Source organism: Thalassophryne amazonica, chromosome 14, assembly GCF_902500255.1.
Source record: "Thalassophryne amazonica chromosome 14, fThaAma1.1, whole genome shotgun sequence".
NCBI lineage: Eukaryota > Metazoa > Chordata > Actinopteri > Batrachoidiformes > Batrachoididae > Thalassophryne > Thalassophryne amazonica.
The window spans coordinates 6,584,252-6,606,696 of record NC_047116.1 but is presented as its reverse complement, the minus strand read 5'-3'; the positions used below and the strand labels follow the sequence as shown (position 1 = coordinate 6,606,696).

The window sequence follows — 22,445 nt, the reverse complement described above, 5'->3', positions numbered from 1 at the left end:
CCACCTAACCGTTTGTACGTCCCACCAGATGCTAGGACTGCAGTTTTGGACTTCTGTCACGGTTCTAAGCTCACCTGCCATCCAGGGGTGCGAAGGACAGTGGCAGTTGTCCGGCAGCGGTTCTGGTGGGCGTCTTTGGAAGCCGACGTCCAGGAGTATGTCCGGGCCTGTACCACCTGTGCCAGGGGCAAGGCAGTCCACCAACCGGAGAAGGGACTCCTCCAGCCGCTGCCAGTGCCTCGTCGCCCCTGGTCCCACATCGGCCTGGACTTCATCACGGGTCTCCCTGTGTCCCAGGGAATGACAACCATCCTGACGATAGTGGACCGGTTCTCCAAGGCGGCCCACTTTGTGGCCCTCCCAAAGCTCCAGATGGCCCAGGAGACTGCAGACCTCCTGGTCCACCACGTCATACGTCTGCATGGTATCCCTGCGAACATCGTCTCAGATCGTGGTCCCCAGTTCTCCTCGCAAGTCTGGAGGAGTTTTTGTAGGGAACTGGGGGCCACCGTGAGCCTTTCGTCCGGGTACCACCCACAGACCAACGGACAAGCAGAGCGGGCTAATCAAGAGCTGGAACAGGCCCTACGGTGTATGACCTCCGCACACCCGATGGCCTGGAGTCAACATCTGGCCTGGATCGAGTACGCTCATAACAGTCAAGTTTCATCAGCAACCGGCCTCTCCCCATTTGAAGCGTGTTTGGGGTACCAGCCCCCATTGTTTCCGGCTGTGGAGGGAGAGGTCGGGGTTCCCTCGGTCCAGGTCCACCTCAGGAGGTACCGTCGGGTGTGGCGAACAGCCCGCTCTGCCCTGCTGAAAGCCCAGACGAGGGCGAAGAGCCATGCAGACCGCCGACGCGCCCCGGCCCCAGAATATCAGCCCGGGCAGGAGGTCTGGCTGTCAACAAAGAACATTCCTCTCAACACGGAGTCACCCAAACTGATGGACAGGTATATCGGACCATTTAAGATCACCAAAATCATCAGTCCAGCCGCAGTGAAGCTGAAACTCCCAGCTTCGCTGCGGATCCATCCGGTTTTCCATGTATCCAAAATCAAACCATACCACACCTCGGACCTTTGCACCCCCGGACCAGCGCCGCCTCCTGCCTGCATCATCGACGGCGAGCCTGCGTGGACAGTCCGCAGGCTCCTGGATGTTCGCCAGAGGGGTCGGGGTCTCCAATATCTGGTGGACTGGGAGGGTTACGGACCTGAAGAACTCCTCTTCAATCCTGGGTGAAGAGGAGCTTCATCCTGGATCCGGCCCTCCTGGCCGAGTTCTACCAGCGACATCCCGACAAGCCTGGTCGGGCGCCAGGAGGCGCCCGTTGGGGGGGGTCCTGTTGTGTGGGCCGCCCGAAGAGGAGGTACTGCTGGCCAACGCCAGAGGGCGCCCTGGCTGTTGTCGGGTTTCAGGCACTAGAAGGCACAGTGGCCACCCAGGAGCCAGGACTGACAGCCGTCAATAATTATCATCAGCTTCACTATAAAAGCCTGGAGGAGACACCACATCTCTGCCGAGATATCCGCTTACCTCACAGGTAAACACTCAGCCGTGGTTTTGTGTCATACAACTTTCTGAACATTTGCAGGCGTACCTGTTTGACTGGTCAGCAGCTGGAAGCTGGGAGGAGACGACGTCTTCGCTCCTCGGATAAGTAGTCCTTCAAGCGCTGCACGTTTTTGTTCCTGTGTGACTGTGATTGAGAGGTGGAGATGTTTCCCACCCTTCACCTGTTTTTGTTCCTGCCAGCAGTACTGGATCTGACAGCTGGAAGCAGAGGCCACCTGGGGACTCGGGACTTGGCGGCTTCGGTATACTGCAGGTCTTCGTTGGCGGCGGAACCTTGTGGGCCCCGGCTCTTCCCTGGATAGGCGTCTCCTACCCTCGGGCCTCCCCACATGTCACTTATTGTATCTTGTGATTGATTGTCTAAAAGCAGTATTCGACCTGTTGTGCACATTTGCCGCAATAAATTGTATTTATTGGATTATCTATTGACCGTTCATTTGCACCCCCTGTTGTGGGTCCGTGCATTACACTTTCCCCAACAACAGTAAGACAAAACGTAAGAGAAGAGAGTGGCTAAACAAAGTATAAATGAAACAGACTCAGTGATGAACAAAACCCAACACTAAAGCAGAATAGATAATATAACAAATGAGAACAAAATGGAACAGACAATGGCAGTAGTATGAAAAGCAACAAAAAACAAAGCAACAAGGCAAAACTAGAACAGAGAATAACCAAATCATGAAAATAATTAATAAAACAAAGCCAGGGCAGAAGGGCATGAATAAAGAGGCAAAATACAGATGAAAGCCTGGATCAACATGACACCGTTGCTTTTCTTAAAAATAATTATCACGTGTTGTAATGAAGAGTTTATTTGTCTGTTCGATGTCTGTTATTCTTGTTTCTTCTGTTTTGAATCTTCTGGTGTTTCTCGCGCCTCTTCACGGTCCTTTTCTTCTTGTCTTCCTGTTGGGTCTCGGCTCCGTCCCCTTTCCTGGTCTGTTGTCACCTCTCTCTCGGTTTTGTCTCTTACCTTCCTCCACCATGCTGTCCACCTCTCCCTCCGTCCTCTTGGTGTTCTCTCCATCCCCCTCTTTGGTCACCTCACCACCATCCTCGTACTGTTCTTTGACTTTTGTCTTTGAACCCCCCTTCTCTTCCTCACCCTCAGCTTCTTCTCGCTCCCCCTCTACCTCGCCCCCGACCCCTACACCTCTCCCCCATCCTCTGTCTCTTTCACCCTCTGGGGGCGGAGCCTCAAGCGTAGTCACGTGGTGCTCCAGCTGCTTCACTCTCACCTGCATCTTGCGGTTGCTGGACTCTAACTCCACCATGAGTCGAGCTAGTTTCGTCTGCAGGACCTCCAGGCTGATTTCCAGCCTTTTCAGCTTGACTTCCACTTTCTCCGCCTCCTCCTCCGCTCCGTCCTCGGTGTCCTCCAGCATTCCCATCTTGGTGAGGATCTGTCGGCCTTTCTCCTCCAAGAGCCGTTTGGCTGCCGGGAACTCGGACAGCACTTCTGTCAGGTCTTCTTTGGACAAGCTGAAAAGGTCAGAGAAGCCAATGCTTCGGATGTTGGCAGTGCGACGGTTACCCGACTTATTCCCTGAAAGAAAACGTACATCCGATCAAAAGCAAGTTATCAGGACACAGGTGACCATCCCTGCTCCTAGAGGTCACCAACACTGCTCCTAGAGGTCACCAACACTGCTCCTAGAGGTCACCAACATTGCTCTTAGAGATCACATCCCTGCTCCTAGAGGTCACCAACACTGCTCCTAGAGGTCACCAACACTGCTCCTAGAGGTCAACAACACTGCTCCTAGAGGTCAACAACACTGCTCCTAGAGGTCACCATCCCTGCTTTTAGAGGTCACCATCCCTGCTCCAAGAGGTCACCAACACTGCTCTTAGAAGTCACCAACACTGCTCCTAGAGGTCACCAACACTGCTCCTAGAGGTCACCAACACTGCTCTTAGAGGTCACCATCTCTGCTCCTAGTGGTCACCATCTCTGCTCTTACAGGTCACCAACACCGCTCCTAGAGGTCACCAACCCTGCTCTTAGAGGTCACCAACCCTGCTCTTAGAGGTCACCAACCCTGCTTCTAGAGGTCACCAACCCTGCTCTTAGAGGTCCCCATCCCTGCTTTTAGAGGTCTCCATCACTGCTCCTAGAGGTCACCAACCCTGCTTTTAGAGTTCACCATCTCTGCTCCTAGAGGTCACCATCCCTGCTTTTAGAGGTCAACATCTCTGCTCTTAGAGGTCACCAACCCTGCTCTTAGAGGTCACCATCCCTGCTCTTAGAGGTCACATCCCTGCTCTTAGAGGTCACCATCTCTGCTCCTAGAGGTCATCAACACTGCTCTTAGAGGTCACCATCTCTGCTCTTAGAGGTCACCAACACTGCTCCTAGTGGCCACCAACACTGCTCCTAGTGGTCACCTGCCCTGCTCCTAGAGGTCACCTGCCCTTCTTTTAGAGGTCCCCATCTCTGCTCTTAGAGGTCACCAACACTGCTCTTAGAGGTCACCAACCCTGCTCCTACAGGTCACCAGCACTGCTCCTAGAGGTCATCAACACTGCTCCTAGAGGTCACCAACACTGCTCTTAGAGGTCACCATCTCTGCTCCTAGTGGTCACCAACACTGCTCTTACAGGTCACCAGCACCGCTCCTAGAGGTCACCAACCCTGCTCCTAGAGGTCACCATCCCTGCTCCTAGAGGTCACCAACCCTGCTCTTAGAGGTCCCCATCCCTGCTTTTAGAGGTCACCATCACTGCTCCTAGAGGTCACCATCTCTGCTCTTAGAGGTCACCAACCCTGCTCTTAGAGGTCACCAACCCTGCTCTTAGAGGTCACCATCTCTGCTCTTAGAGGTCACCATCTCTGCTCTTAGAGGTCACCATCTCTGCTCTTAGAGGTCACCAACACTGCTCCTAGAGGTCACCTGCCCTGCTCCTAGAGGTCACCTGCCCTGCTTTTAGAGGTCACCATCTCTGCTCCTAGAGGTCACCAACACTGCTCTTAGAGGTCACCAACCCTGCTCCTACAGGTCACCAACACTGCTCTTAGAGGTCACCAGCCCTGCTCTTAGAGGTCACCAGCCCTGCTCCTAGAGGTCACCAACCCTGCTCCTACTCTAAGAGATGAAACACAGGGGTTTTAAACGTAATTAATACTGTTATTTTCAATATACTTGCAATTGTTAATTTTAGGGATTTAAGTAATAATATTTCATTTGATTTAATTAATTTCAACTACAATATTGTTTTGCACTTAGTTGGCAATGTTATGTGGAAAACGTTACCTTAACTTTATCAATTAAATTCAACATTTTCTTAGAGTGTAGAGGTCGCCAACCCTACTCTTAGAGCTCACCTGCCCTGTTCCTAGTGGTCACCAACTCTGCTCCTAGAGGTCACCTGCCCTGCTCTTAGAGGTCACCATCTCTGCTTCTAGAGGTCACCTGCCCTGCGTGCTTTCTGCTGGGGTCACTGCTGATTCGCCAAGTGATATCTCTTAGCTCTTGATTGGCTGAGCACACCTGACCTGGTTAATCAGCAGTGGGAGGAGCAGCACTGGTGCTTCCTGTGTTTGAGGGTCAACATTTTGAAAAGATGCTTGTTGCCGTGACACTTTGTCACTCTTCCATCTCAGCCAACATTCATGATCAGCAGCTGGAGCAGACTCATTCTGTACAGCGGCGGCTCCACAGCTTTTTGTCTTGGTGGGGTCATTATTATTTAGTAACCGAGAAAAATAAGTATGAAATCTGCAATCGGGCCCCTTAAAGTAAATTGTAAGTTCCTAACATATCCATTTCATTAACTCACACACACAATAGAAAAAAAAAAAGGTAAACCAAACGTCCACCTTCCATACATTTGAAGCCTCAGACACAACGGTTAGAGACTGTGACTGATCGTAGCAGAAAGATCACCATATCTGTGTCAGGTACTGGTGGAGTAGCTTTTGCCATCATTGTGCAAGTGAAATATTGACCCTAGGACCAGTGGACCCTAGGACTAGTCCAAAGCTTATATACACCTACCCCTTTTACCTCAGCAACTTTTACTTATCACAACAAAACCAAAAACAAAACAAAGTGAGCAGAACAGCAAAACACAGACATCGTAAAATAATCAGTAAACTCAAATTCCTCATCATAGCCACACCAACAGCACACTTTGCATAATCCAAAAAAAAACTCCAACAAAATTAATAACTTAATTGTCTATACTTTAACCAACAGCTATATACAGTGAGGAAAATAAGTATTTGAACACCCTGCGATTTTGCAGGTTCTCCCACTTAGAAATCATGGAGGGGTCTGAAATTTTCATCTTAGCTGCATGTCCACTGTGAGAGACATAATCTAAAAAAAAAAAAAATCCGGAAATCACAATGTATGATTTTTAATAATTTATTTGTATGTTACTGCTGCAAATAAGTATTTCAACACCTGTGAAAATCAATGTTAATATTTGGTACAGTAGCCTTTGTTTGCAATTACAGAGGTCAAACGTTTCCTGTAGTTTTTGACAAGATTTGCACACACTGCAGCGGGGATTTTGGTCCACTCCTCCACACAGATCTTCTCTAGATCAGCCAGGTTACTGGGCTGTCGCTGAGAAACACAGAGTTTGAGCTCCCTCCAAAGATTTTCTATTGGGTTTAGGTCTGGAGACTGGCTAGGCCACTCCAGAACCTTGATATGCTTCTTACGCAGCCACTCCATGGTCATCCTGGCTGTGTGCTTCAGGTCATTGTCATGTTGGAAGACCCATCCACGACCCATCTTCAATGCTCTAACTGAGGGAAGGCGGTTGTTCTCCAAAATCTCGCAATACATGACCCCGGTCATCCTCTCCTTAATACAGTGCAGTTGTCCTGTGCTATGTGCAGAGAAACACCCCCAAAGCATGATGCTTCCACCGCCGTGCTTCACAGGGACGGTGTTTTTGGGATGGTATTCTTCTTCCTCCAAACACGGCGAGTGGAATTAAGACTAAAAAGTTCTATTTTGGTCTCATCTGACCACATAACTTTCTCCCATGACTCCTCTGGATCATCCAAATGGTCATGGGCAAACTTAAGACGGGCCTGGACTTGTGCTGATTTAAGCAAGGGAACCTTCCGTGCCATGCATGATTTTAACCCATGACGTCTTAGTGTATTACCCACAGTAACCTTGGAAACAGTGGTGCCAACTCTCTTCAGGTCCTTGACCAGCTCCTCCCGTGCAGTTCTGGGCTGATTCCTCACCTTTCTTAGGATCATTGATACATCACGAGGTGGGATCTTGCATGGAGCCCCAGTCCGAGGGAGATTGACAGTCATGTTTAGCTTCTTCCATTTTCTAATAATTGCTCCAACAGCTGGTCTTTTTGACCAAGCTGCTTGGCAATTGCCTCGTATCCCTTTCCAGCCTTGTGGAGGTCTACAATTTTGTCTCTGGTGTCTTTGGACAGCTCTTTGGTCTTAGCCATGTTAGTATTGGACAGGTGTCTTTATGCAGCTAACGACCTCAAATAGGTGCTTCTAATTGGGAATAATAAGTGGAGTGGAGGTGGACTTTTTAGAGGTGGGCTAACTGGTCTTTGAGGGCCAGAATTTCTGCTGATTGGCAGGTGTTGAAATACTTATTTGCCACAGTAACATGCAAATAAATGATTAAAAAATCATACATTGTGATTTCCAGATTTTTTTTTTTCATCTCAGGGGCGGGATGAGTCTGATTACAGAGACGAGGTCAACTGACTGACAGTGTGGTGTTCAGCTAACAAACTGCCGCTGAACACCACAAAAACAAACAAATAATCCTGGACTTCAGGAAGAACAGGGCTGACCCAGCCCCGCTCTACATCCAAGGGGACTGTGTGGAAAGGGTCAGCTCCATCAGGTTCCTGGGAGTGCAGCTCTCTGACAGCCTCTCCTGGACTGCCAACACCAAAGTGGTGGTGAAGAAAGCCAAGCAGCGACTCCACTTCCTGAGGGTGCTCAGGAGAAACAATCTGGAGGAGAAGCTGCTGGTGTTGTTTTACAGAGCCGCCATCGAGAGCATCCTGATGTACTGCATCACAGCGTGGTACGGGGGGTGCACAGCAGCAGACAGGAGAGCGCTGCAGAGGGTGATCAAAATGGCCCAGGGGATCACTGGCTGCTCTCTGCCCAGCCTGGAGGACATTGCCAGCTCTCGCTACCTCAGCAGAGCTGCCAGCATCAGCAAAGACACATCCCACCCCAGCAACCACCTGTTTGACCTACTACCCTCCGGCCGACGGTACAGGTCAGTCAAAACTACGACAAACAGACTCAGGGTCAGCTTTCTCCCCAGAGCGATCACTGCACTGAAAAGTAACAAATCACTCTAATCTGCACCTTCAAGTTTTTTGTGCAATATCTGTAAACCATGTGCAATTTTCCGTGCAATATGATTCCACAGTTGTATATAATTCTCGTTTTTACATTTTACTTGGTCCATATTTTATTTTATCTTATGTTTATATTAGTTGTACATAGACTCTGAACAATTTACCATTAAATTTCTCTATCTTTTATTTGGCTAAAAATGACTCGCACCACGGAAAGCACCTTTATGGAGTTGCACTCAAATCTCGTAATGCAAATTGCAATGACAATAAAGACGATTCTGATTCTCCTGATTGTGATTTCTAAGTGGGAGAACTTGCAAAATCGCAGGATGTTCAAATACTTATTTTCCTCACTGTAATCCTTCATCCATGAATTTAATTTTCAGAGAATTTAGACAATTTTCACATATTCAGAAAACATCAGTTCCTTATATTGGCGTTTAAAATGATTGACATTTGGACATCACTTGAGTTCCTTCGCCAGATTATTCCATATTTTAGTAGGTGTTGACTGAAAATACTGAGGTAATGTCAAATGAAAGCACTTTTACTGGAAGTTGGGACTTTTAATGTTGAGTCTTCCAGACACAAATGAACTGTCGTTTTCAATTTTTCTTACATGCTGTAGCCTTTCCATCCACAATTACATTAATTTTTATTACTATTATTATTATTATTATTATTTTGAAGGGAAAAGATGAGCTTGGTATGATATCTACTTTTTTTTATTATACAACAAACCATGACTGTATAAAAAAATAATAAATAAATAAAATGGTGCTTTTACTGTAAAACACAATCGTTTCACATCTCTGCCCCACTAATCAATTCATGGTGCTACTGTTGTGGAATTAGAGTTAGTTTTTTTTTTTAAATGCATGAAAAAATTTTTCAAGGTAAAGAAATCAGGAAGGGGAAGGTGAAGCGCCTCCTAGACTGTGACTCCATCACTGGTTCTTTTCTGTTTTCACGTTCTTTATGATGCAGCATTGTTTAAGTACGAAAAGGATAATGTGGCATCATATTGGAGATGGACGCTGAGAAGGAGGTGGAGTCTGTATAAATCAACTGATTATTGATGGATTCATATAGAATAAGAGTTTTTCATGTCTTTTTAAATGTTTGAAGTCATATAAGTGCGGTTTGACGTTAAGCGCTCGACTTGCCTTTGATGTTGAGGATGCTGATTTCTCCGAAGAAGTTGCCCTCAGTCAGCACAGCGAACTCTGTGATCCCGTCGTCTGCAACCACCGCCAGCTTCCCCTCTTTGATGATATACATCTCATGACCCACGTCACCCTTCCTGCAGACGTATTCGCCGGGACTGAATACCTGAAACCCAACAGGACGAACTGAGCCTTCTGGTTGTTTCACTGCAAAATGGGCTTCCAAAGATAAATAATGGAGTTTTTTGTCACAGTACGTAGATACAACATAAATTTGTCCTGTTAACCATCCCAATTACAGTTAGACAAACTCCAATCAGGAAGAGCAGTAGACGGCTGTAGCACCTGGGGACAACTCCAAATCCAGAGATGCTGAGAAAAGGAGCAGATCCTAATGAGCAGCTTTTTGATGGTGGGAGGAAACTGGAACACCCAAAGGAAACCCACGTAAACTCCACACAGAAAGCAAGCGGGTGAATCACCGAGTCCCCATTCAGAGTCAGGTCGGCAATTCAGCTCCAACCGGATTTGAGCCGGACTGCTTTCTAGTCAGATAGCGTTCACACTTGTTTGCCAAATTTGGCTCATCTGACTCAATCCAGCTCAAGCCAAAAGAGATGTGCCTGGATAGGAGAGTGTGTGTGTGTGTGTGTGTGTGTGTGTGTGTGTGTGTGTGTGTGTGTGTGTGTGTGTGTGTGTGTGTGTGTGTGTGTGTGTGTGTGTGTGTGTGTGTGTGTGTGTGTGTGTGTGTGTGTCCCACAAAAACACAAGGTCCATGATCTGGAGTTGCATCAGAAAGGGCATCCAGCATAAATATGCTGCTAAATCAACATGCAGATACAACCTGGACCCACTGTGGTGAAGTAAAAAAAAAAAAAACAGAAAAAAATAAAAACACACACACAACTTAAGTCAAAACATTAGCACCAAAATTCAGAAAGGGTGGAGAACAGCACCACCTAAAGGAGAAGTGTTTGCGGTGTAGATAGTTTTTTTTTTCTCCCTGCATGTTTTCTAAATCAGGATTTCAATCCCATCTTAGGGCCCTGTCCCACTGGGGAGAGGATTAATTGCGCATGAATTGAGTACACAAATTACGGGCGTTCGTTGTCATCCGCAACAAAAATGGCTAAAAATGACAAATGTCCCAGTATGGATTACGGATATATTAATAATATATAGCAAATATATGATGAACAATCACGGTTATATAACGTATGTAGTGAGGAAACTGATCCGACATATTGAGATTATCACGGCAGTATTACGGGTGTATTATGAATGCATCGCGCACGTGTTGCGCGTGCACAGCATCTGCATTGCGGTCATAAAAGAAGGGCACTCGCTCCTTTCGGCATCACTATTCACACCAACAATACAGCCTCTGGAGCATTTGCTGGACTTGAACAAGTTGATCACAGAGTTAATGTTCATGTTGTCATGCGAGGATTAACTGTTCATGAGTTTGGGGAGCGGGAGGGGGGAAGCCGCTCAGGGCGTGAGACAGTGTTTTTTTTTTTTTGAGTGTCACAGAAAACAGATGTCAGCGTGAGTTGTTGGTAAACAGCAACTCTTCCTTTTGTTGGTGTTAAATAAAAGTTCTGGATTGCAGCAGCTATTACGTCTTTGTGGATCTACACAGCCGGACCGGCACTGACTGGCAGGTATGTCGCTTTCTGCCACACTTTGGGTTTACGTGACGTGTTTGTTATGCATTCACAGATTGTCCGCAAATCAGCTGCAAAGCAGATGTAATAAAAACGCTTTATTCGTGGCCAATTTGTATGCATTCGCTACAACTTATTTTAGTTTGTGATGTGGAAATGATGGGCACGATATATTTTACACACTGTCCCGGTCTGCTGCCAAGCCGCAAATCCCCGTCAGTTGTGGATATCAGCGGTTAACAGCAGATATACAGTGCATAGAGTGAGTATGTATCGTGTATGAATTGAGTATGTATGGAGTATGTAAGGCGGATGTCATCTGCATTCAGATTTTTGAACAGTGCAAAAATCCTGGCTGCACACATGCGTGCCTCTCTGGATGATCACGGACGTGTTTGGATGATGGCCGACTCATACAGGCATGTTAGACGGATATTGCGGATGTTTGGCGAATATGGGCCAATTTTGTGTGCAATCCATACGCAAATCCTCCTAAACGCCAGTGGGACAGGGCCCATAAGGATGTTTGTTATTTTTTAAACTACAGCTGCTATTGATAGTTCTGTCTTTTCTTTATTGTACAAGGTATCTTATAAAACTAACCGGCAGTTTTATAAAAAAAAAAAACTATATGGATTTGATTGACATGCGATTACACCGATCATGCTTGAACCCTCTGCCCGCATGTTCTTTCATTACAAAATGTCCGTTAACAATGGAATTGTTGGGAAGGTGTCGTAGCACGGACCCACAACAGGGGGCGCAAATGAACGGACAATGAGTAAACCAAAAGGTAACAATTTACTGTTGTGACAATACACAACTAAATGTACAGAAATTGCAAAGTCAATTAACACCAGGTGACGTGTGGGCAGGCTCGAAGATAGAAGACCCCGACGAGAGAGAGACCGCGCTCCACACGGCCTCCACCACCAACGGTCTGAAGAACACCGGAGCCGCCAAGTCCCGAATCCCCAGGTGACCTCTGTCTTCGGCTGTCGACCCTGGTACTGCTGGCAGAAAGCAGAGAAAAGATGAATGAGTGTAACTCCTTACACTCAGTGGTCTATAGTCTGTACACAGTTAGGAGGAGAACCTCCACCTCCGAATCACACACTCGTGCAGCTCCTGGTGTGACCACTTATCTGTAGCGCGGTTGTCGTCGTCACGCTCCACGCCACTTCCCAGATAAGGGCGAACACCACAGGATACCGGCTGCAATAAAAGTTCAGGTTATTACTCAACGTATTAGTCAGCAGAGAAATTACCTTACGGTAGTCGATTTCTCGGCGAGGAGGTGGAGTCACGATCCGGCTTTTAAGTTGGTGGTGATGATGATGAACGAGTGACAGCTGGTGCAGGGGAAGAATGACAGCTGTCACTTCTTCAGGGTCCGGCGCCCTCTCGTGCTTGGAGCCCGCACTCCAAGCAGGGCGCCCTCTGGTGGTGGTGGGCCAGCAGTACCTCCTCTTCAGCGGCCCACATAACAGGAATGTCCGAATAAACTCCTCATGCCGACGACTTCTGAAAGTTCTCTGTTCTCTGACGACTTACTGGGTCAACAGAGCCTGAAATGTGGAAGTTTTCAACTTGAAACGGCGAGACGCTGCCGCCTCGAAGCGCAGATCGCCGTCAGGCGCCGTGGGCTGTCCTTACGGCGACACTACCAGACCAAAATCTCTCATCAGCCATTAAAATTTTTAGCGAAAACCAGCTGAATTTATCGAATGGTGTCCACTCAGTTGTGCCTTACAGTTTTGAAAAAATTTTGATCAAACAAAGCAGCAGTCTCTGAGCCATTCCTAAACAATGAAAAAACGACGAGAGGGTGGGCCACTCCTCACTCAAAGACTGCCCACAGGCGAATGACGTAACCGACAGGCGTGAAAAAACTCTCGCATGCCCACGAGGGTTCAAGCATGTCTGATGTAATCACACGTGATTCAAATCCATATGGTTTTTGAAAAAAATAATAAGGTCGGATACTTTTCTAATAGACCTCGTATATTGTACTTTTGTTTTTTCACATGTTGCTGATGTACTTTTGTTTTTTTGTGTGTTGTTGATCTACTTTTGTTTATTCACGTGGTGTTGATCTACTTTTGTTTTTTCATATGTTGCTGATGTACTTTTGTTTTTTGTGTGTTTTTGATGTACTTTTGTTTTTTCGCGTGTTGTTGATTTTGTTTTTTCATATGTTGCTGATGTACTTTTGTTTTTCATGTGTTTTTGATGTACCTCTGTTTTTTCGTGTGTTGTTGATATACTTTTGTTTTTCACATGTTGCTGATGTACTTTCTTTTTTCACCTGTTCCTGATGTACTTTTGTTTTTTCGTGAGTTGTTGATATACTTTTGTTTTTTCACATGTTGCTGATGTACTTTCTATTTTCACCTGTTCGTGATGTACTTCTGTTTTTCGTGTGTTTTTGATGTACTTTTGTTTTTTCACATGTTGTTGATATACTTTCTTTTTTTTCACCTGTTCCTGATGTAATTTTGTTTTTTTGCATGTTGTTGATCTACTTTTGTTTTTTCGCTTGTTATTGATATACTTTTGTTTTTTCATGTGTTGTTGATCTATGTTTGTTTTTCCCCTGTTGTTGACCTACTTGTTTTTTTGCGTGTTGCGCATGTACTTGTGTTTTTTCACGTGTTGTTGATATACTTTTGTTTTTTCACATGTTGCTGATGTATGTTCTTTTTTCATCTGTTCCTGATGTACTTTTGTTTTTTCATGTGTTGTTGATATACTTTTGTTTTTTCCCCTGTTGTTGATCTACTTTTGTTTCCCCTGTTGTTGAGCTTCTTGTGTTTTTCGCGTGTTGTTGATGTACTTTGTTTTTTTGCGTGTTGATCTACTTTTGATTTTTCACGTGTTGCTGATGTACTTTTGTTTTTTCTCTTGTTGTTGACCTACTTGTGTTTTTCTGCGCGTTGCTCATGTATTTTGATTTTTTCATGTGTTGTTGATGTTAAGGTGGCAGTAATTAAACCATTACTTAAAAAGCCATCACTTGACCCAGCTATCTTAGCTAATTATAGGCCAATCTACAACCTTCCTTTTCTCTCAAAAATTCTTGAAAGGGTAGTTGTAAAACAGTTAACTGATCACCTGCAGAGGAATGGTCTATTTGAAGAGTTTCAGTCAGGGTTTAGAATTCATCATAGTACAGAAACAGCATTAGTGAAGGTTACAAATGATCTTCTTATGGCCTCAGACAGTGGACTCATCTCTGTGCTTGTTCTGTTAGACCTCAGTGCTGCTTTTGATACTGTTGACCATAAAATTTTATTACAGAGATTAGAGCATGTCATAGGTATTAAAGGCACTGCGCTGCAGTGGTTTGAATCATATTTATCTAATAGATTACAATTTGTTCATGTAAATGGGGAATCTTCTTCACAGACTAAGGTTAATTATGGAGTTCCACAAGGTTCTGTGCTAGGACCAATTTTATTCACTTTATACATGCTTCCCTTAGGCAGTATTATTAGACAGCATTGCTTAAATTTTCATTGTTACGCAGATGATACCCAGCTTTATCTATCCATGAAGCCAGAGGACACACACCAATTAGTTAAACTGCAGGATTGTCTTACAGACATAAAGACATGGATGACCTCTAATTTCCTGCTTTTAAACTCAGATAAAACTGAAGTTATTGTACTTGGCCCCACAAATCTTAGAAACATGGTGTCTAACCAGATCCTTACTCTGGATGGCATTACCCTGACCTCTAGTAATACTGTGAGAAATCTTGGAGTCATTTTTGATCAGGATATGTCATTCAATGCGCATATTAAACAAATATGTAGGACTGCTTTTTTGCATTTGCGCAATATCTCTAAAATTAGAAAGGTCTTGTCTCAGAGTGATGCTGAAAAACTAATTCATGCATTTATTTACTCTAGGCTGGACTATTGTAATTCATTATTATCAGGTTGTCCTAAAAGTTCCCTGAAACGCCTTCAGTTAATTCAAAATGCTGCAGCTAGAGTACTGACGGGGACTAGAAGGAGAGAGCATATCTCACCCATATTGGCCTCTCTTCATTGGCTTCCTGTTAATTCTAGAATAGAATTTAAATTTCTTCTTCTTACTTATAAGGTTTTGAATAATCAGGTCCCATCTTATCTTAGGGACCTCATAGTACCATATCACCCCAATAGAGCGCTTCGCTCTCAGACTGCAGGCTTACTTGTAGTTCCTAGGGTTTGTAAGAGTAGAATGGGAGGCAGAGCCTTCAGCTTTCAGGCTCCTCTCCTCTGGAACCAGCTCCCAATTCGGATCAGGGAGACAGACACCCTCTCTACTTTTAAGATTAGGCTTAAAACTTTCCTTTTTGCTAAAGCTTATAGTTAGGGCTGGATCAGGTGACCCTGAACCATCCCTTAGTTATGCTGCTATAGACGTAGACTGCTGGGGGGTTCCCATGATGCACTGAGTGTTTCTTTCTCTTTTTGCTCTGTATGCACCACTCTGCATTTAATCATTAGTGATTGATCTCTGCTCCCCTCCACAGCATGTCTTTTTCCTGGTTCTCTCCCTCAGCCCCAACCAGTCCCAGCAGAAGACTGCCCCTCCCGGAGCCTGGTCCTGCTGGAGGTTTCTTCCTGTTAAAAGGGAGTTTTTCCTTCCCACTGTCGCCAAGTGCTTGCTCACAGGGGGTCGTTTTGACCGTTGGGATTTTTCTGTAATTATTGTATGGCTTTGCCTTGCAATATGAAGCGCCTTGGGGCAACTGTTTGTTGTGATTTGCTGCTATATAAATGAAATTGATTTGAATTGATTTGATGTACAGACAGTTGCCCAGTTCCAGATCACCTTTTTTAAAGTCATAACGGAGTTTAAAGTTATAACGGAGCCATAATGCAACTGAATGTCCTTCATTGTGTATTGTTGTATTGGATATTTGGATGTTATCTAGCTGAAGAAGTCAGGATGGGGTAGTCCTTCTCCTTAAAGTGTGAAGCCACATTATGTGTGGTGCAGACATTTGCCAGAAATGGATCACTTTGCCCGGTTCCAGATCACGACACTTTGTGTCACTTTGGGTTCATTCCTGGCATCTGGCTGGAGTCCTTCTTATGCACAATGATACACACTGTGCCCGAAAATGTGTTTTGAACACAAAATGATATAAATTATACTTATTATATGAGAATTTACTTAGTTTCAAAAGGCGCCGTTATAGGTTTTTACGAGCAAAAAATGAAGTGTGGAGGTGAGCTTTCTCCTGAATTAAAATGTAAAAGCCCCCACATTCATGCCCATTCGTGATGTTGAGATGACCCCCAAAGTCCACATGGATCACAAGTACAGACACGAGGCTGCTGCTTCAGTGATCCACAACCGGCAAATTTTCGCATCAGAGATAAATGCGTGCAGCAATTAAACAGCAAGACATAACACACTGACATTTTCTACCCAAGTAAGTAAGAATTTTCCCACTCTAGACCCAAAGACACTAAACGGCTAACTCACCTTTGCTACTTAATAGAGATTGTCACTTTCGCACTTGCAGGAATGAGTGACTCAGAAAACACGCGCACACCACTGAGACCGGGATGTGTTGATTCCTCTGTTGATCACAAAGATGGCTGGATCAGGTCCAGCTTGTGGTCGTTTGTAGACAAAACATCAGGTCTTTCCTTTGGTACCAAGTATTAGCTTATTTGCGCTGATTACGAGAAACGGCGACACAAATACTATGTGATCCGGAACTGGCAATTATCCGGAACTGGGCAAATTACTGTACTTTTGTTTTTTCATGTTTTGTTGATGTACTTTTGGTTTTTCGCATGTTGTTGATCTGCTTTTGATTTTTCGCGTGTTGCTAATGTACTTTTGTTTTTTTCCACTTGTTGTTGACCTACTTGTATTTTTTCACATGTTGCTCATGTACTTTTGTTTTGTCATGTGTTGCTGGTTTAACTGTAGTTAACGAGACTGAGTTATACCTGAGGCGTTAGCTTTAGCACTAGCTCCTCCAGCAGGCTGGTCTCACAGTTCTGGAAGATAGTGACTTTGGAGAGTGTGGGAAGGTGGACGCTGACGGCGATGTCTGTCTGCAGGTGGACAGGCAGCTGCTGCAGGATTTCGTTCTCTCGCATGATCTTCTTGTTGATGTAAAGATGTTGGTACCAGTTGTCGATACGCTGTCGAAGCTCCTTGCTAATGTAATGGCTACGCAGGTAGGCCTTTACCTGAAAAAACAAAGGAAGATGAGCGTCCCATTTCAACAACTAGACGAAAGAATGTCATGGACAGAAATTTATTTCCTTCACTGAAAATAGTTTTATCTTTGATTCGCTTAAATCTGGGGGGGGGATCCCATGGGCAAGCTAAGAGGCTAAGACCCTGTAAATTGCATTTGCAACATTTTATAATCACTGTTCCTCAATAAAAGGTCAATATATGAATAGCTGTGGAAAGCTAATGTTACATCTACATCTAAAATGTTGAAATGGTAACTAATCCTGGGGATGGGTGGATACAATCCATGTAAGAGTCTGGATCTGTCATGGTCTGCCTTTGTCTTCCTCCCTGTACTGTCTGTTTATAACATTGAGTGTAGTTTGTGAGTTTTTTCCCCCAGATGGCGCACTCAGAGCTGAGGAACACCTGCTGTTTATCACTGCCACATACCTGGTGTGTATAAGCGGCTCATACACATACCTGACATGCATGGCGGCTGATTAGCAGCGGGCTACATAAACCCAGACTTTCAGCTCATCCATGCCAGGTTCTTCAACAAACCTTGCCAGATTCTTCAATGAAACTTCATTGAGATTCCATGATTGCTGATCATTCGCTGACCTTGACTTTGTCTTTGACCTGCTGCCTCCATGCACTTTGACAGTGGAGCTTTCCGCAGCGAATATTCAAGGTAACCTGGCCAACTCTAATTCCCGTATTAGAGCGTGTTGATTTTCCTTGTGTCCCAGACACTATCCTACGCGGCTTACACGCTGCATCTACTCCTGGCTCCACGGCTACCTGCACAACGACATCACTTTGGAACTCTCCGGCTCTCAGCTCAGAGCGTGAAGCTCTGCCCTGCTCCATTTAAGTTCCTTCATGTTCTGTGGGATTCTGTTCTCACACATTCCTGCCAGTGACTGTACATGACTAAGAGCTGTTCCAAGAACTATTTCCAAGAACTGTTTTCTAAGAACTGTATGAACTCTGATATTGCACCACTAAGAACTTTCCAAGTCATTTCCAAAGTCAAGTCCTGCTTAATTGGAACTGCGCCACAAGACTTGCAGCACTTGACCTCTGACCTCTGAAGATAATTCATGAACTGTGAACGATTCCTGAACAGCAAACCTTATTTCCTAAATGGCGAACATTATTTCCAGAACTGTAAATATTTCTGTTTTAAGCCTTCAGTGAACTGTTTATTGTTAAAGGCTTTCAGTGGTACGGGTGCAATCACTCACCATCTCTCTCCTCTGTTCTCCTAGTTACTGTTCTCAGTTTTGTACGTCCCACCTGGCCCCGGCTCCAGAATCCAAAACTCCAGGATTTCAGTTCTCTTTCAAGACTGGCTCGGGAACCTGCGGCTCCCTAACTTCTACCGCTACAAGCAGGCTGACTCTCCACTCTGCAGGCACCCCCAGTGCAGCATTTTTATTTTGTCCTTATTGTAAATAAATATCTTTTCATTCACAGCCAGCTCTGTTTCCTTGCTCCCAGCATTTGGGTCCATAGCCTGAACTGGTCCGGTCCTGTCCAGACCTCAAACCATAACAGGATCCAGCTGATCTTAAACCTGCCTCCTGTTACCTAAAAACAATGACAACAAAAGACCCCCTAAAATCAGATGTGCAATCGGGGTATGAAACCGTGTAATCAGCGATAATAGTGGCGTTGCAGAATGGAGTGACCAATTGCAAATTTTTTTAACATGTTCAAAAAAATGTGAGGTTGTGACACAGTGATCCACAAAAGTGAACAATCTGATGTAATTTGTGGAGATAGGGGGTAATAATATGTTTGCTGATATCTTTAAATCTACTCTGAAAATACATTGTCCAAAATCCCACCTGCCTGCCGCCTGCCCACAGTACAGTTTTGAACATGACCAGTAGCTCCAGTGACATGGGGCAGTGTTGTTTGTAATCTGCACTAACCTGGTGTATAATCGTGTATAAAATTATGAAAAACTTTAGACTGCTGTTGTGGACACTTGGGCCAAGTTACCTCTTTTGGATTTTGGAACTCAATTAAGGCCAGAAAATGGGACTAGGATACCAAAATTAGAGAAGCACCAGGGTGGTGAGACTAATGTGTTTTAAAATGTTCAGACTAAGAACTTTTGCAGTTGATGTACATTAGGGCTGTTCATGTTATACAGTGAAAAAAATTAAAGTTGTGAGCGATTTCGGGCCACATGTTGTTTTTGTTGCACTTGGGATGTTATAGGTGCAGACCAAATTTGAACTTAATCAGATAAGACTTAGAGGTCCACCAGAGTGACACATGTTCCTCTCCCTCCGCTGGCAAGGCAGCGTCACCCTAACGAGACAAGACTCTGATGCCATTATTTTTCTTTTACAGGTAAATGTGATGGCTTCTAATCACAAAACGTGGTGGTTGATTGGTCACCCAGAGGAGAACATTACTGGAATTACTGGATTACTACATTGCTTCTTTGGGGAAAATTGTTGCTTTGTGGGGGACCCCTAAACAATGTCTGATTACAATAAAATTTGGCACAGATCTTTTATTAGTGGAACAAGAACAACATGTAGCCCAAAAGATTTTGTAACATTTGACATTTTGAACAAGTCTAATCTACATTCAGGGTCCCGCTCCGGATCTGGCTGACCTTAGAGTAGTGGCCATCATGACAAAATACTTGTCATGATACTTGTTAAACCAAAAGTAGATCAACACACAAAAAAACAAAAGTACATCAACAACACGCGAAAAGACACAAGAAGGTCAAGAACAGGGGAAACAAAAGTAGATCAAAATAAGTTGTTGAGGCACATTTTCACTTTCCAACTTTGGATTGGTACCAGTGTAAAGGTGAATCTATGATCTGAATACCTAGAAACAACAACTTTGCTGCAATGTTATGAACAAGTTTCCAACTTACCAGATCATGGTTAGGGAAGAAGACATTATCACGATTCCTTAAGGTTGTTATGACATTACCAACGTTGCCAACAATCGATGCAAACACCAGCACAGCAATTAGCAGGTCTGCAATCATAAACAAGTACTCTTCTTTTTGATTTGGTAATGGTGTGTCTCCTACAGTAGTGAAAATCAGGGCAGAGAACCAGAAGCAATAGAAGTACTGACGACGCATGGAGGCAAACACTGGATTGGTGATGTTGGGGTAAACCCAAAGATCACTTCCAAAACCAATGTAGTTGGACAGTGCGAAGTAGAGACAGGCATTCCAATGGATCAGCACAAAGATGTAGATCATCAGCTTGGAGATGCGAAAAGTGTTGGGGTATGAGGTTCGAGTCTCCATCCGATCCAGGGCTTCATTAAGGCGTGCTGTACGGAGAAGGCGGTTGATCCTCACCAGTGGAGCTTGGATGCCAAAGGCAAAGTAGAAAAAGTCCGTGGGTAACACGGAAGCAAGGTCCTTTAAGAAACATTTGGAGTGCAGGTAGCGCTTCTTCAGCTGAGTGAGGTCCTTGATCAGGATCCCCTGATCCAAGTAGCCTAGAGAGGAAAGCATGAGAAGGCGGTTACAATGACTTTGTTGCTCTGGTGGCTTATGGCCACCAAGGAGGGTTTTGCATTTGCCATTGGGTGAAAAATTTTGTTTTGAGGCTCACTTATTCCTTACTGCATTCTGATGACACCTTATCACGACACCTGTCTGCACATGTGAGTGTTTTGACAATAACCTCAGAATACCCGGGCCAGAGCTTGACTTTGACATTAACACACATACAAACAGGATCAGATCCCCTGACCCTTCGGTTGCAGGACAGCTTGTGCTACTAACTGAACTCTGTTCTGTCCAAGTTATCATTGCTCACATCCAAACTGAGCTGCAATCCCGGTTTGGTCAGTGGCTGCCGTTGTGGCGTGACCAGTCCCAGCAGAAGACTGCCCCTCCCTGAGCCTGGTTCTGCTGGAGGTTTCTTCCTGTTAAAAGGGAGTTTTTCCTTCCCACTGTAGCCAAGTGCTTGCTCACAGGGGGTTGTTTTGACCGTTGGGGTTTTACATAATTATTGTATGGCCTTGCCTTACAATATAAAGCGCCTTGGGGCAACTGTTTGTTGTGATTTGGCGCTATATAAAAAAATTGATTGATTGATTGACTATGCATCCGTGTTCTGGTTTTCAGGGAGAAAGTAGTGCTTTTTGTAGGGATTTCATGGTAGTGCAGCAGATAAGTGAACATTTACTGAGGGATCCTTCAAATGGTGATGCAAGCACCAAATTTGGCACACATACTCCTTAGACATTACTCTTTTTAAAATGCCGAGTGGCCACATGAACTTTCAATAGGCAGCCAAGAAGGGGTCAATTGAAGAATTACACAGGGGTCAAAATTTAAAAATGCTCCAAACATATTGAAAAGGCATTCCATATTATTTGTCTGATCATAAAGATTCCAAAAAGGTATAGTTTGAACTATCTGTGAATGAATGTTATGGAGTTATGGGGTAAAAACAGCAAGAATGGTGACAAAGGTCAATTTCAGTTTATACAGGGGTCAAAAGTTAAAGTTGCTCCAATTTTGGTAAAAAGTGGTGCAAGTTACTGGTTGAGCTAATAGGATTAATAAATGGAATAGTCTTGACTGTGTTGCATGTTTGGTTTGCAAAGTAAAGGTTAAACAATGTCGGCATCCATTGGATTCTATGACATGTGACATATGCTACCCTGTAACATGATAACTAAGAAGGTTACATGATGCAAACCATTCCTTTTTAAAATTATATTCACTCAACTAATAATTTGCATCTGTAATTGTACATAAAAGACTCACTCTAAAGTGAAAACTTACCCGTGTGAACCTTGATGATCATGTCGGCCACATACATGAGGTCTGACAGGTAGTCCATCGTAAGCCACACTGCCAGGTAGTTCAAGGCGATGGCAGTGAAACACATCCTACAGGGACACGAAGGTTTGGTGGGAAAGTCAGATGACAGCACTGAGTTTAATTAATAACCATCTTTATCTGTGTCAGTACCTCAAGATGATAATCACCCAGTTGTAGAAAATGGGCAAGATCATGACCTGTAACCACACATAATAAAACCGCTCTGCAGGATCCACCACCCATTGTGTCCAACTTGGGGAAAAGAGAATGAAAGAGAGAGAGGAGCCAAATATGGAGAAAGTTCAAATACTACATGACAAGTTAGATCTCCAAAAACTGATGTTTTAGCTCAAATCCAGTAATCAGTTAAACAGATCAAATATTTTGTTTTTGTGGAAATTTGCATTAAAAATATATATTACTCACTGTTTTAACATTTACAGTCTTCCACCACTGACTAACCTTAACCCTAACCCTCTTTAGTATGTTACATTTTGTTTATTTGGAGGTCTGGGTATTGCATGAACTGGGTATTGGGTTGAGTTGTGGGAACTAGCATCATTTACTTGTGAGGAAAGGTTTGAAGATCTCAACTTCGTGGACAATGCTGTGATCTTTGCATAATCAATAGATACCTCCATCCCCAGCACTTGAGGAGCTGAGTGAGGGTTCTGA

General features: G+C 44.5%; 1 protein-coding gene across 1 annotated transcript; it reads right to left on the bottom strand.

Moving 5' to 3' along the window:
* Positions 1 to 2,462: 2,462 nt before the first annotated feature.
* Positions 2,463 to 22,019, bottom strand: cnga4 (cyclic nucleotide gated channel subunit alpha 4). The gene is made up of 6 exons (XM_034187125.1): positions 21,921 to 22,019; positions 21,732 to 21,838; positions 19,848 to 20,431; positions 16,699 to 16,944; positions 9,069 to 9,234; positions 2,463 to 3,127 (listed from the first exon to the last, which is right to left on the bottom strand). Exons 1-6 carry the CDS (start codon positions 21,962 to 21,964, stop codon positions 2,463 to 2,465), a joined length of 1,812 nt encoding a protein of 603 aa, XP_034043016.1. The 5' UTR covers positions 21,965 to 22,019.
* Positions 22,020 to 22,445: the final 426 nt, after the last annotated feature.

What these genes read in the sequence shown, in the direction of transcription:
- cnga4 (XM_034187125.1), bottom strand. Translation starts at nt 21,964, where the DNA reads ATGATCTTGCCCATTTTCTACAACTGGGTGATTATCATCTTGAG. An exon ending in TGCTAAAGCTAACGCCTCAG is followed by an intron (nt 9,235 to 16,698) that starts GTATAACTCAGT and finishes GTTGGGTTTCAG; the next exon opens with GTATTCAGTCCCGGCGAATA. An exon ending in CAGCATCCTCAACATCAAAG is followed by an intron (nt 3,128 to 9,068) that starts GCAAGTCGAGCG and finishes GTTTTCTTTCAG; the next exon opens with GGAATAAGTCGGGTAACCGT.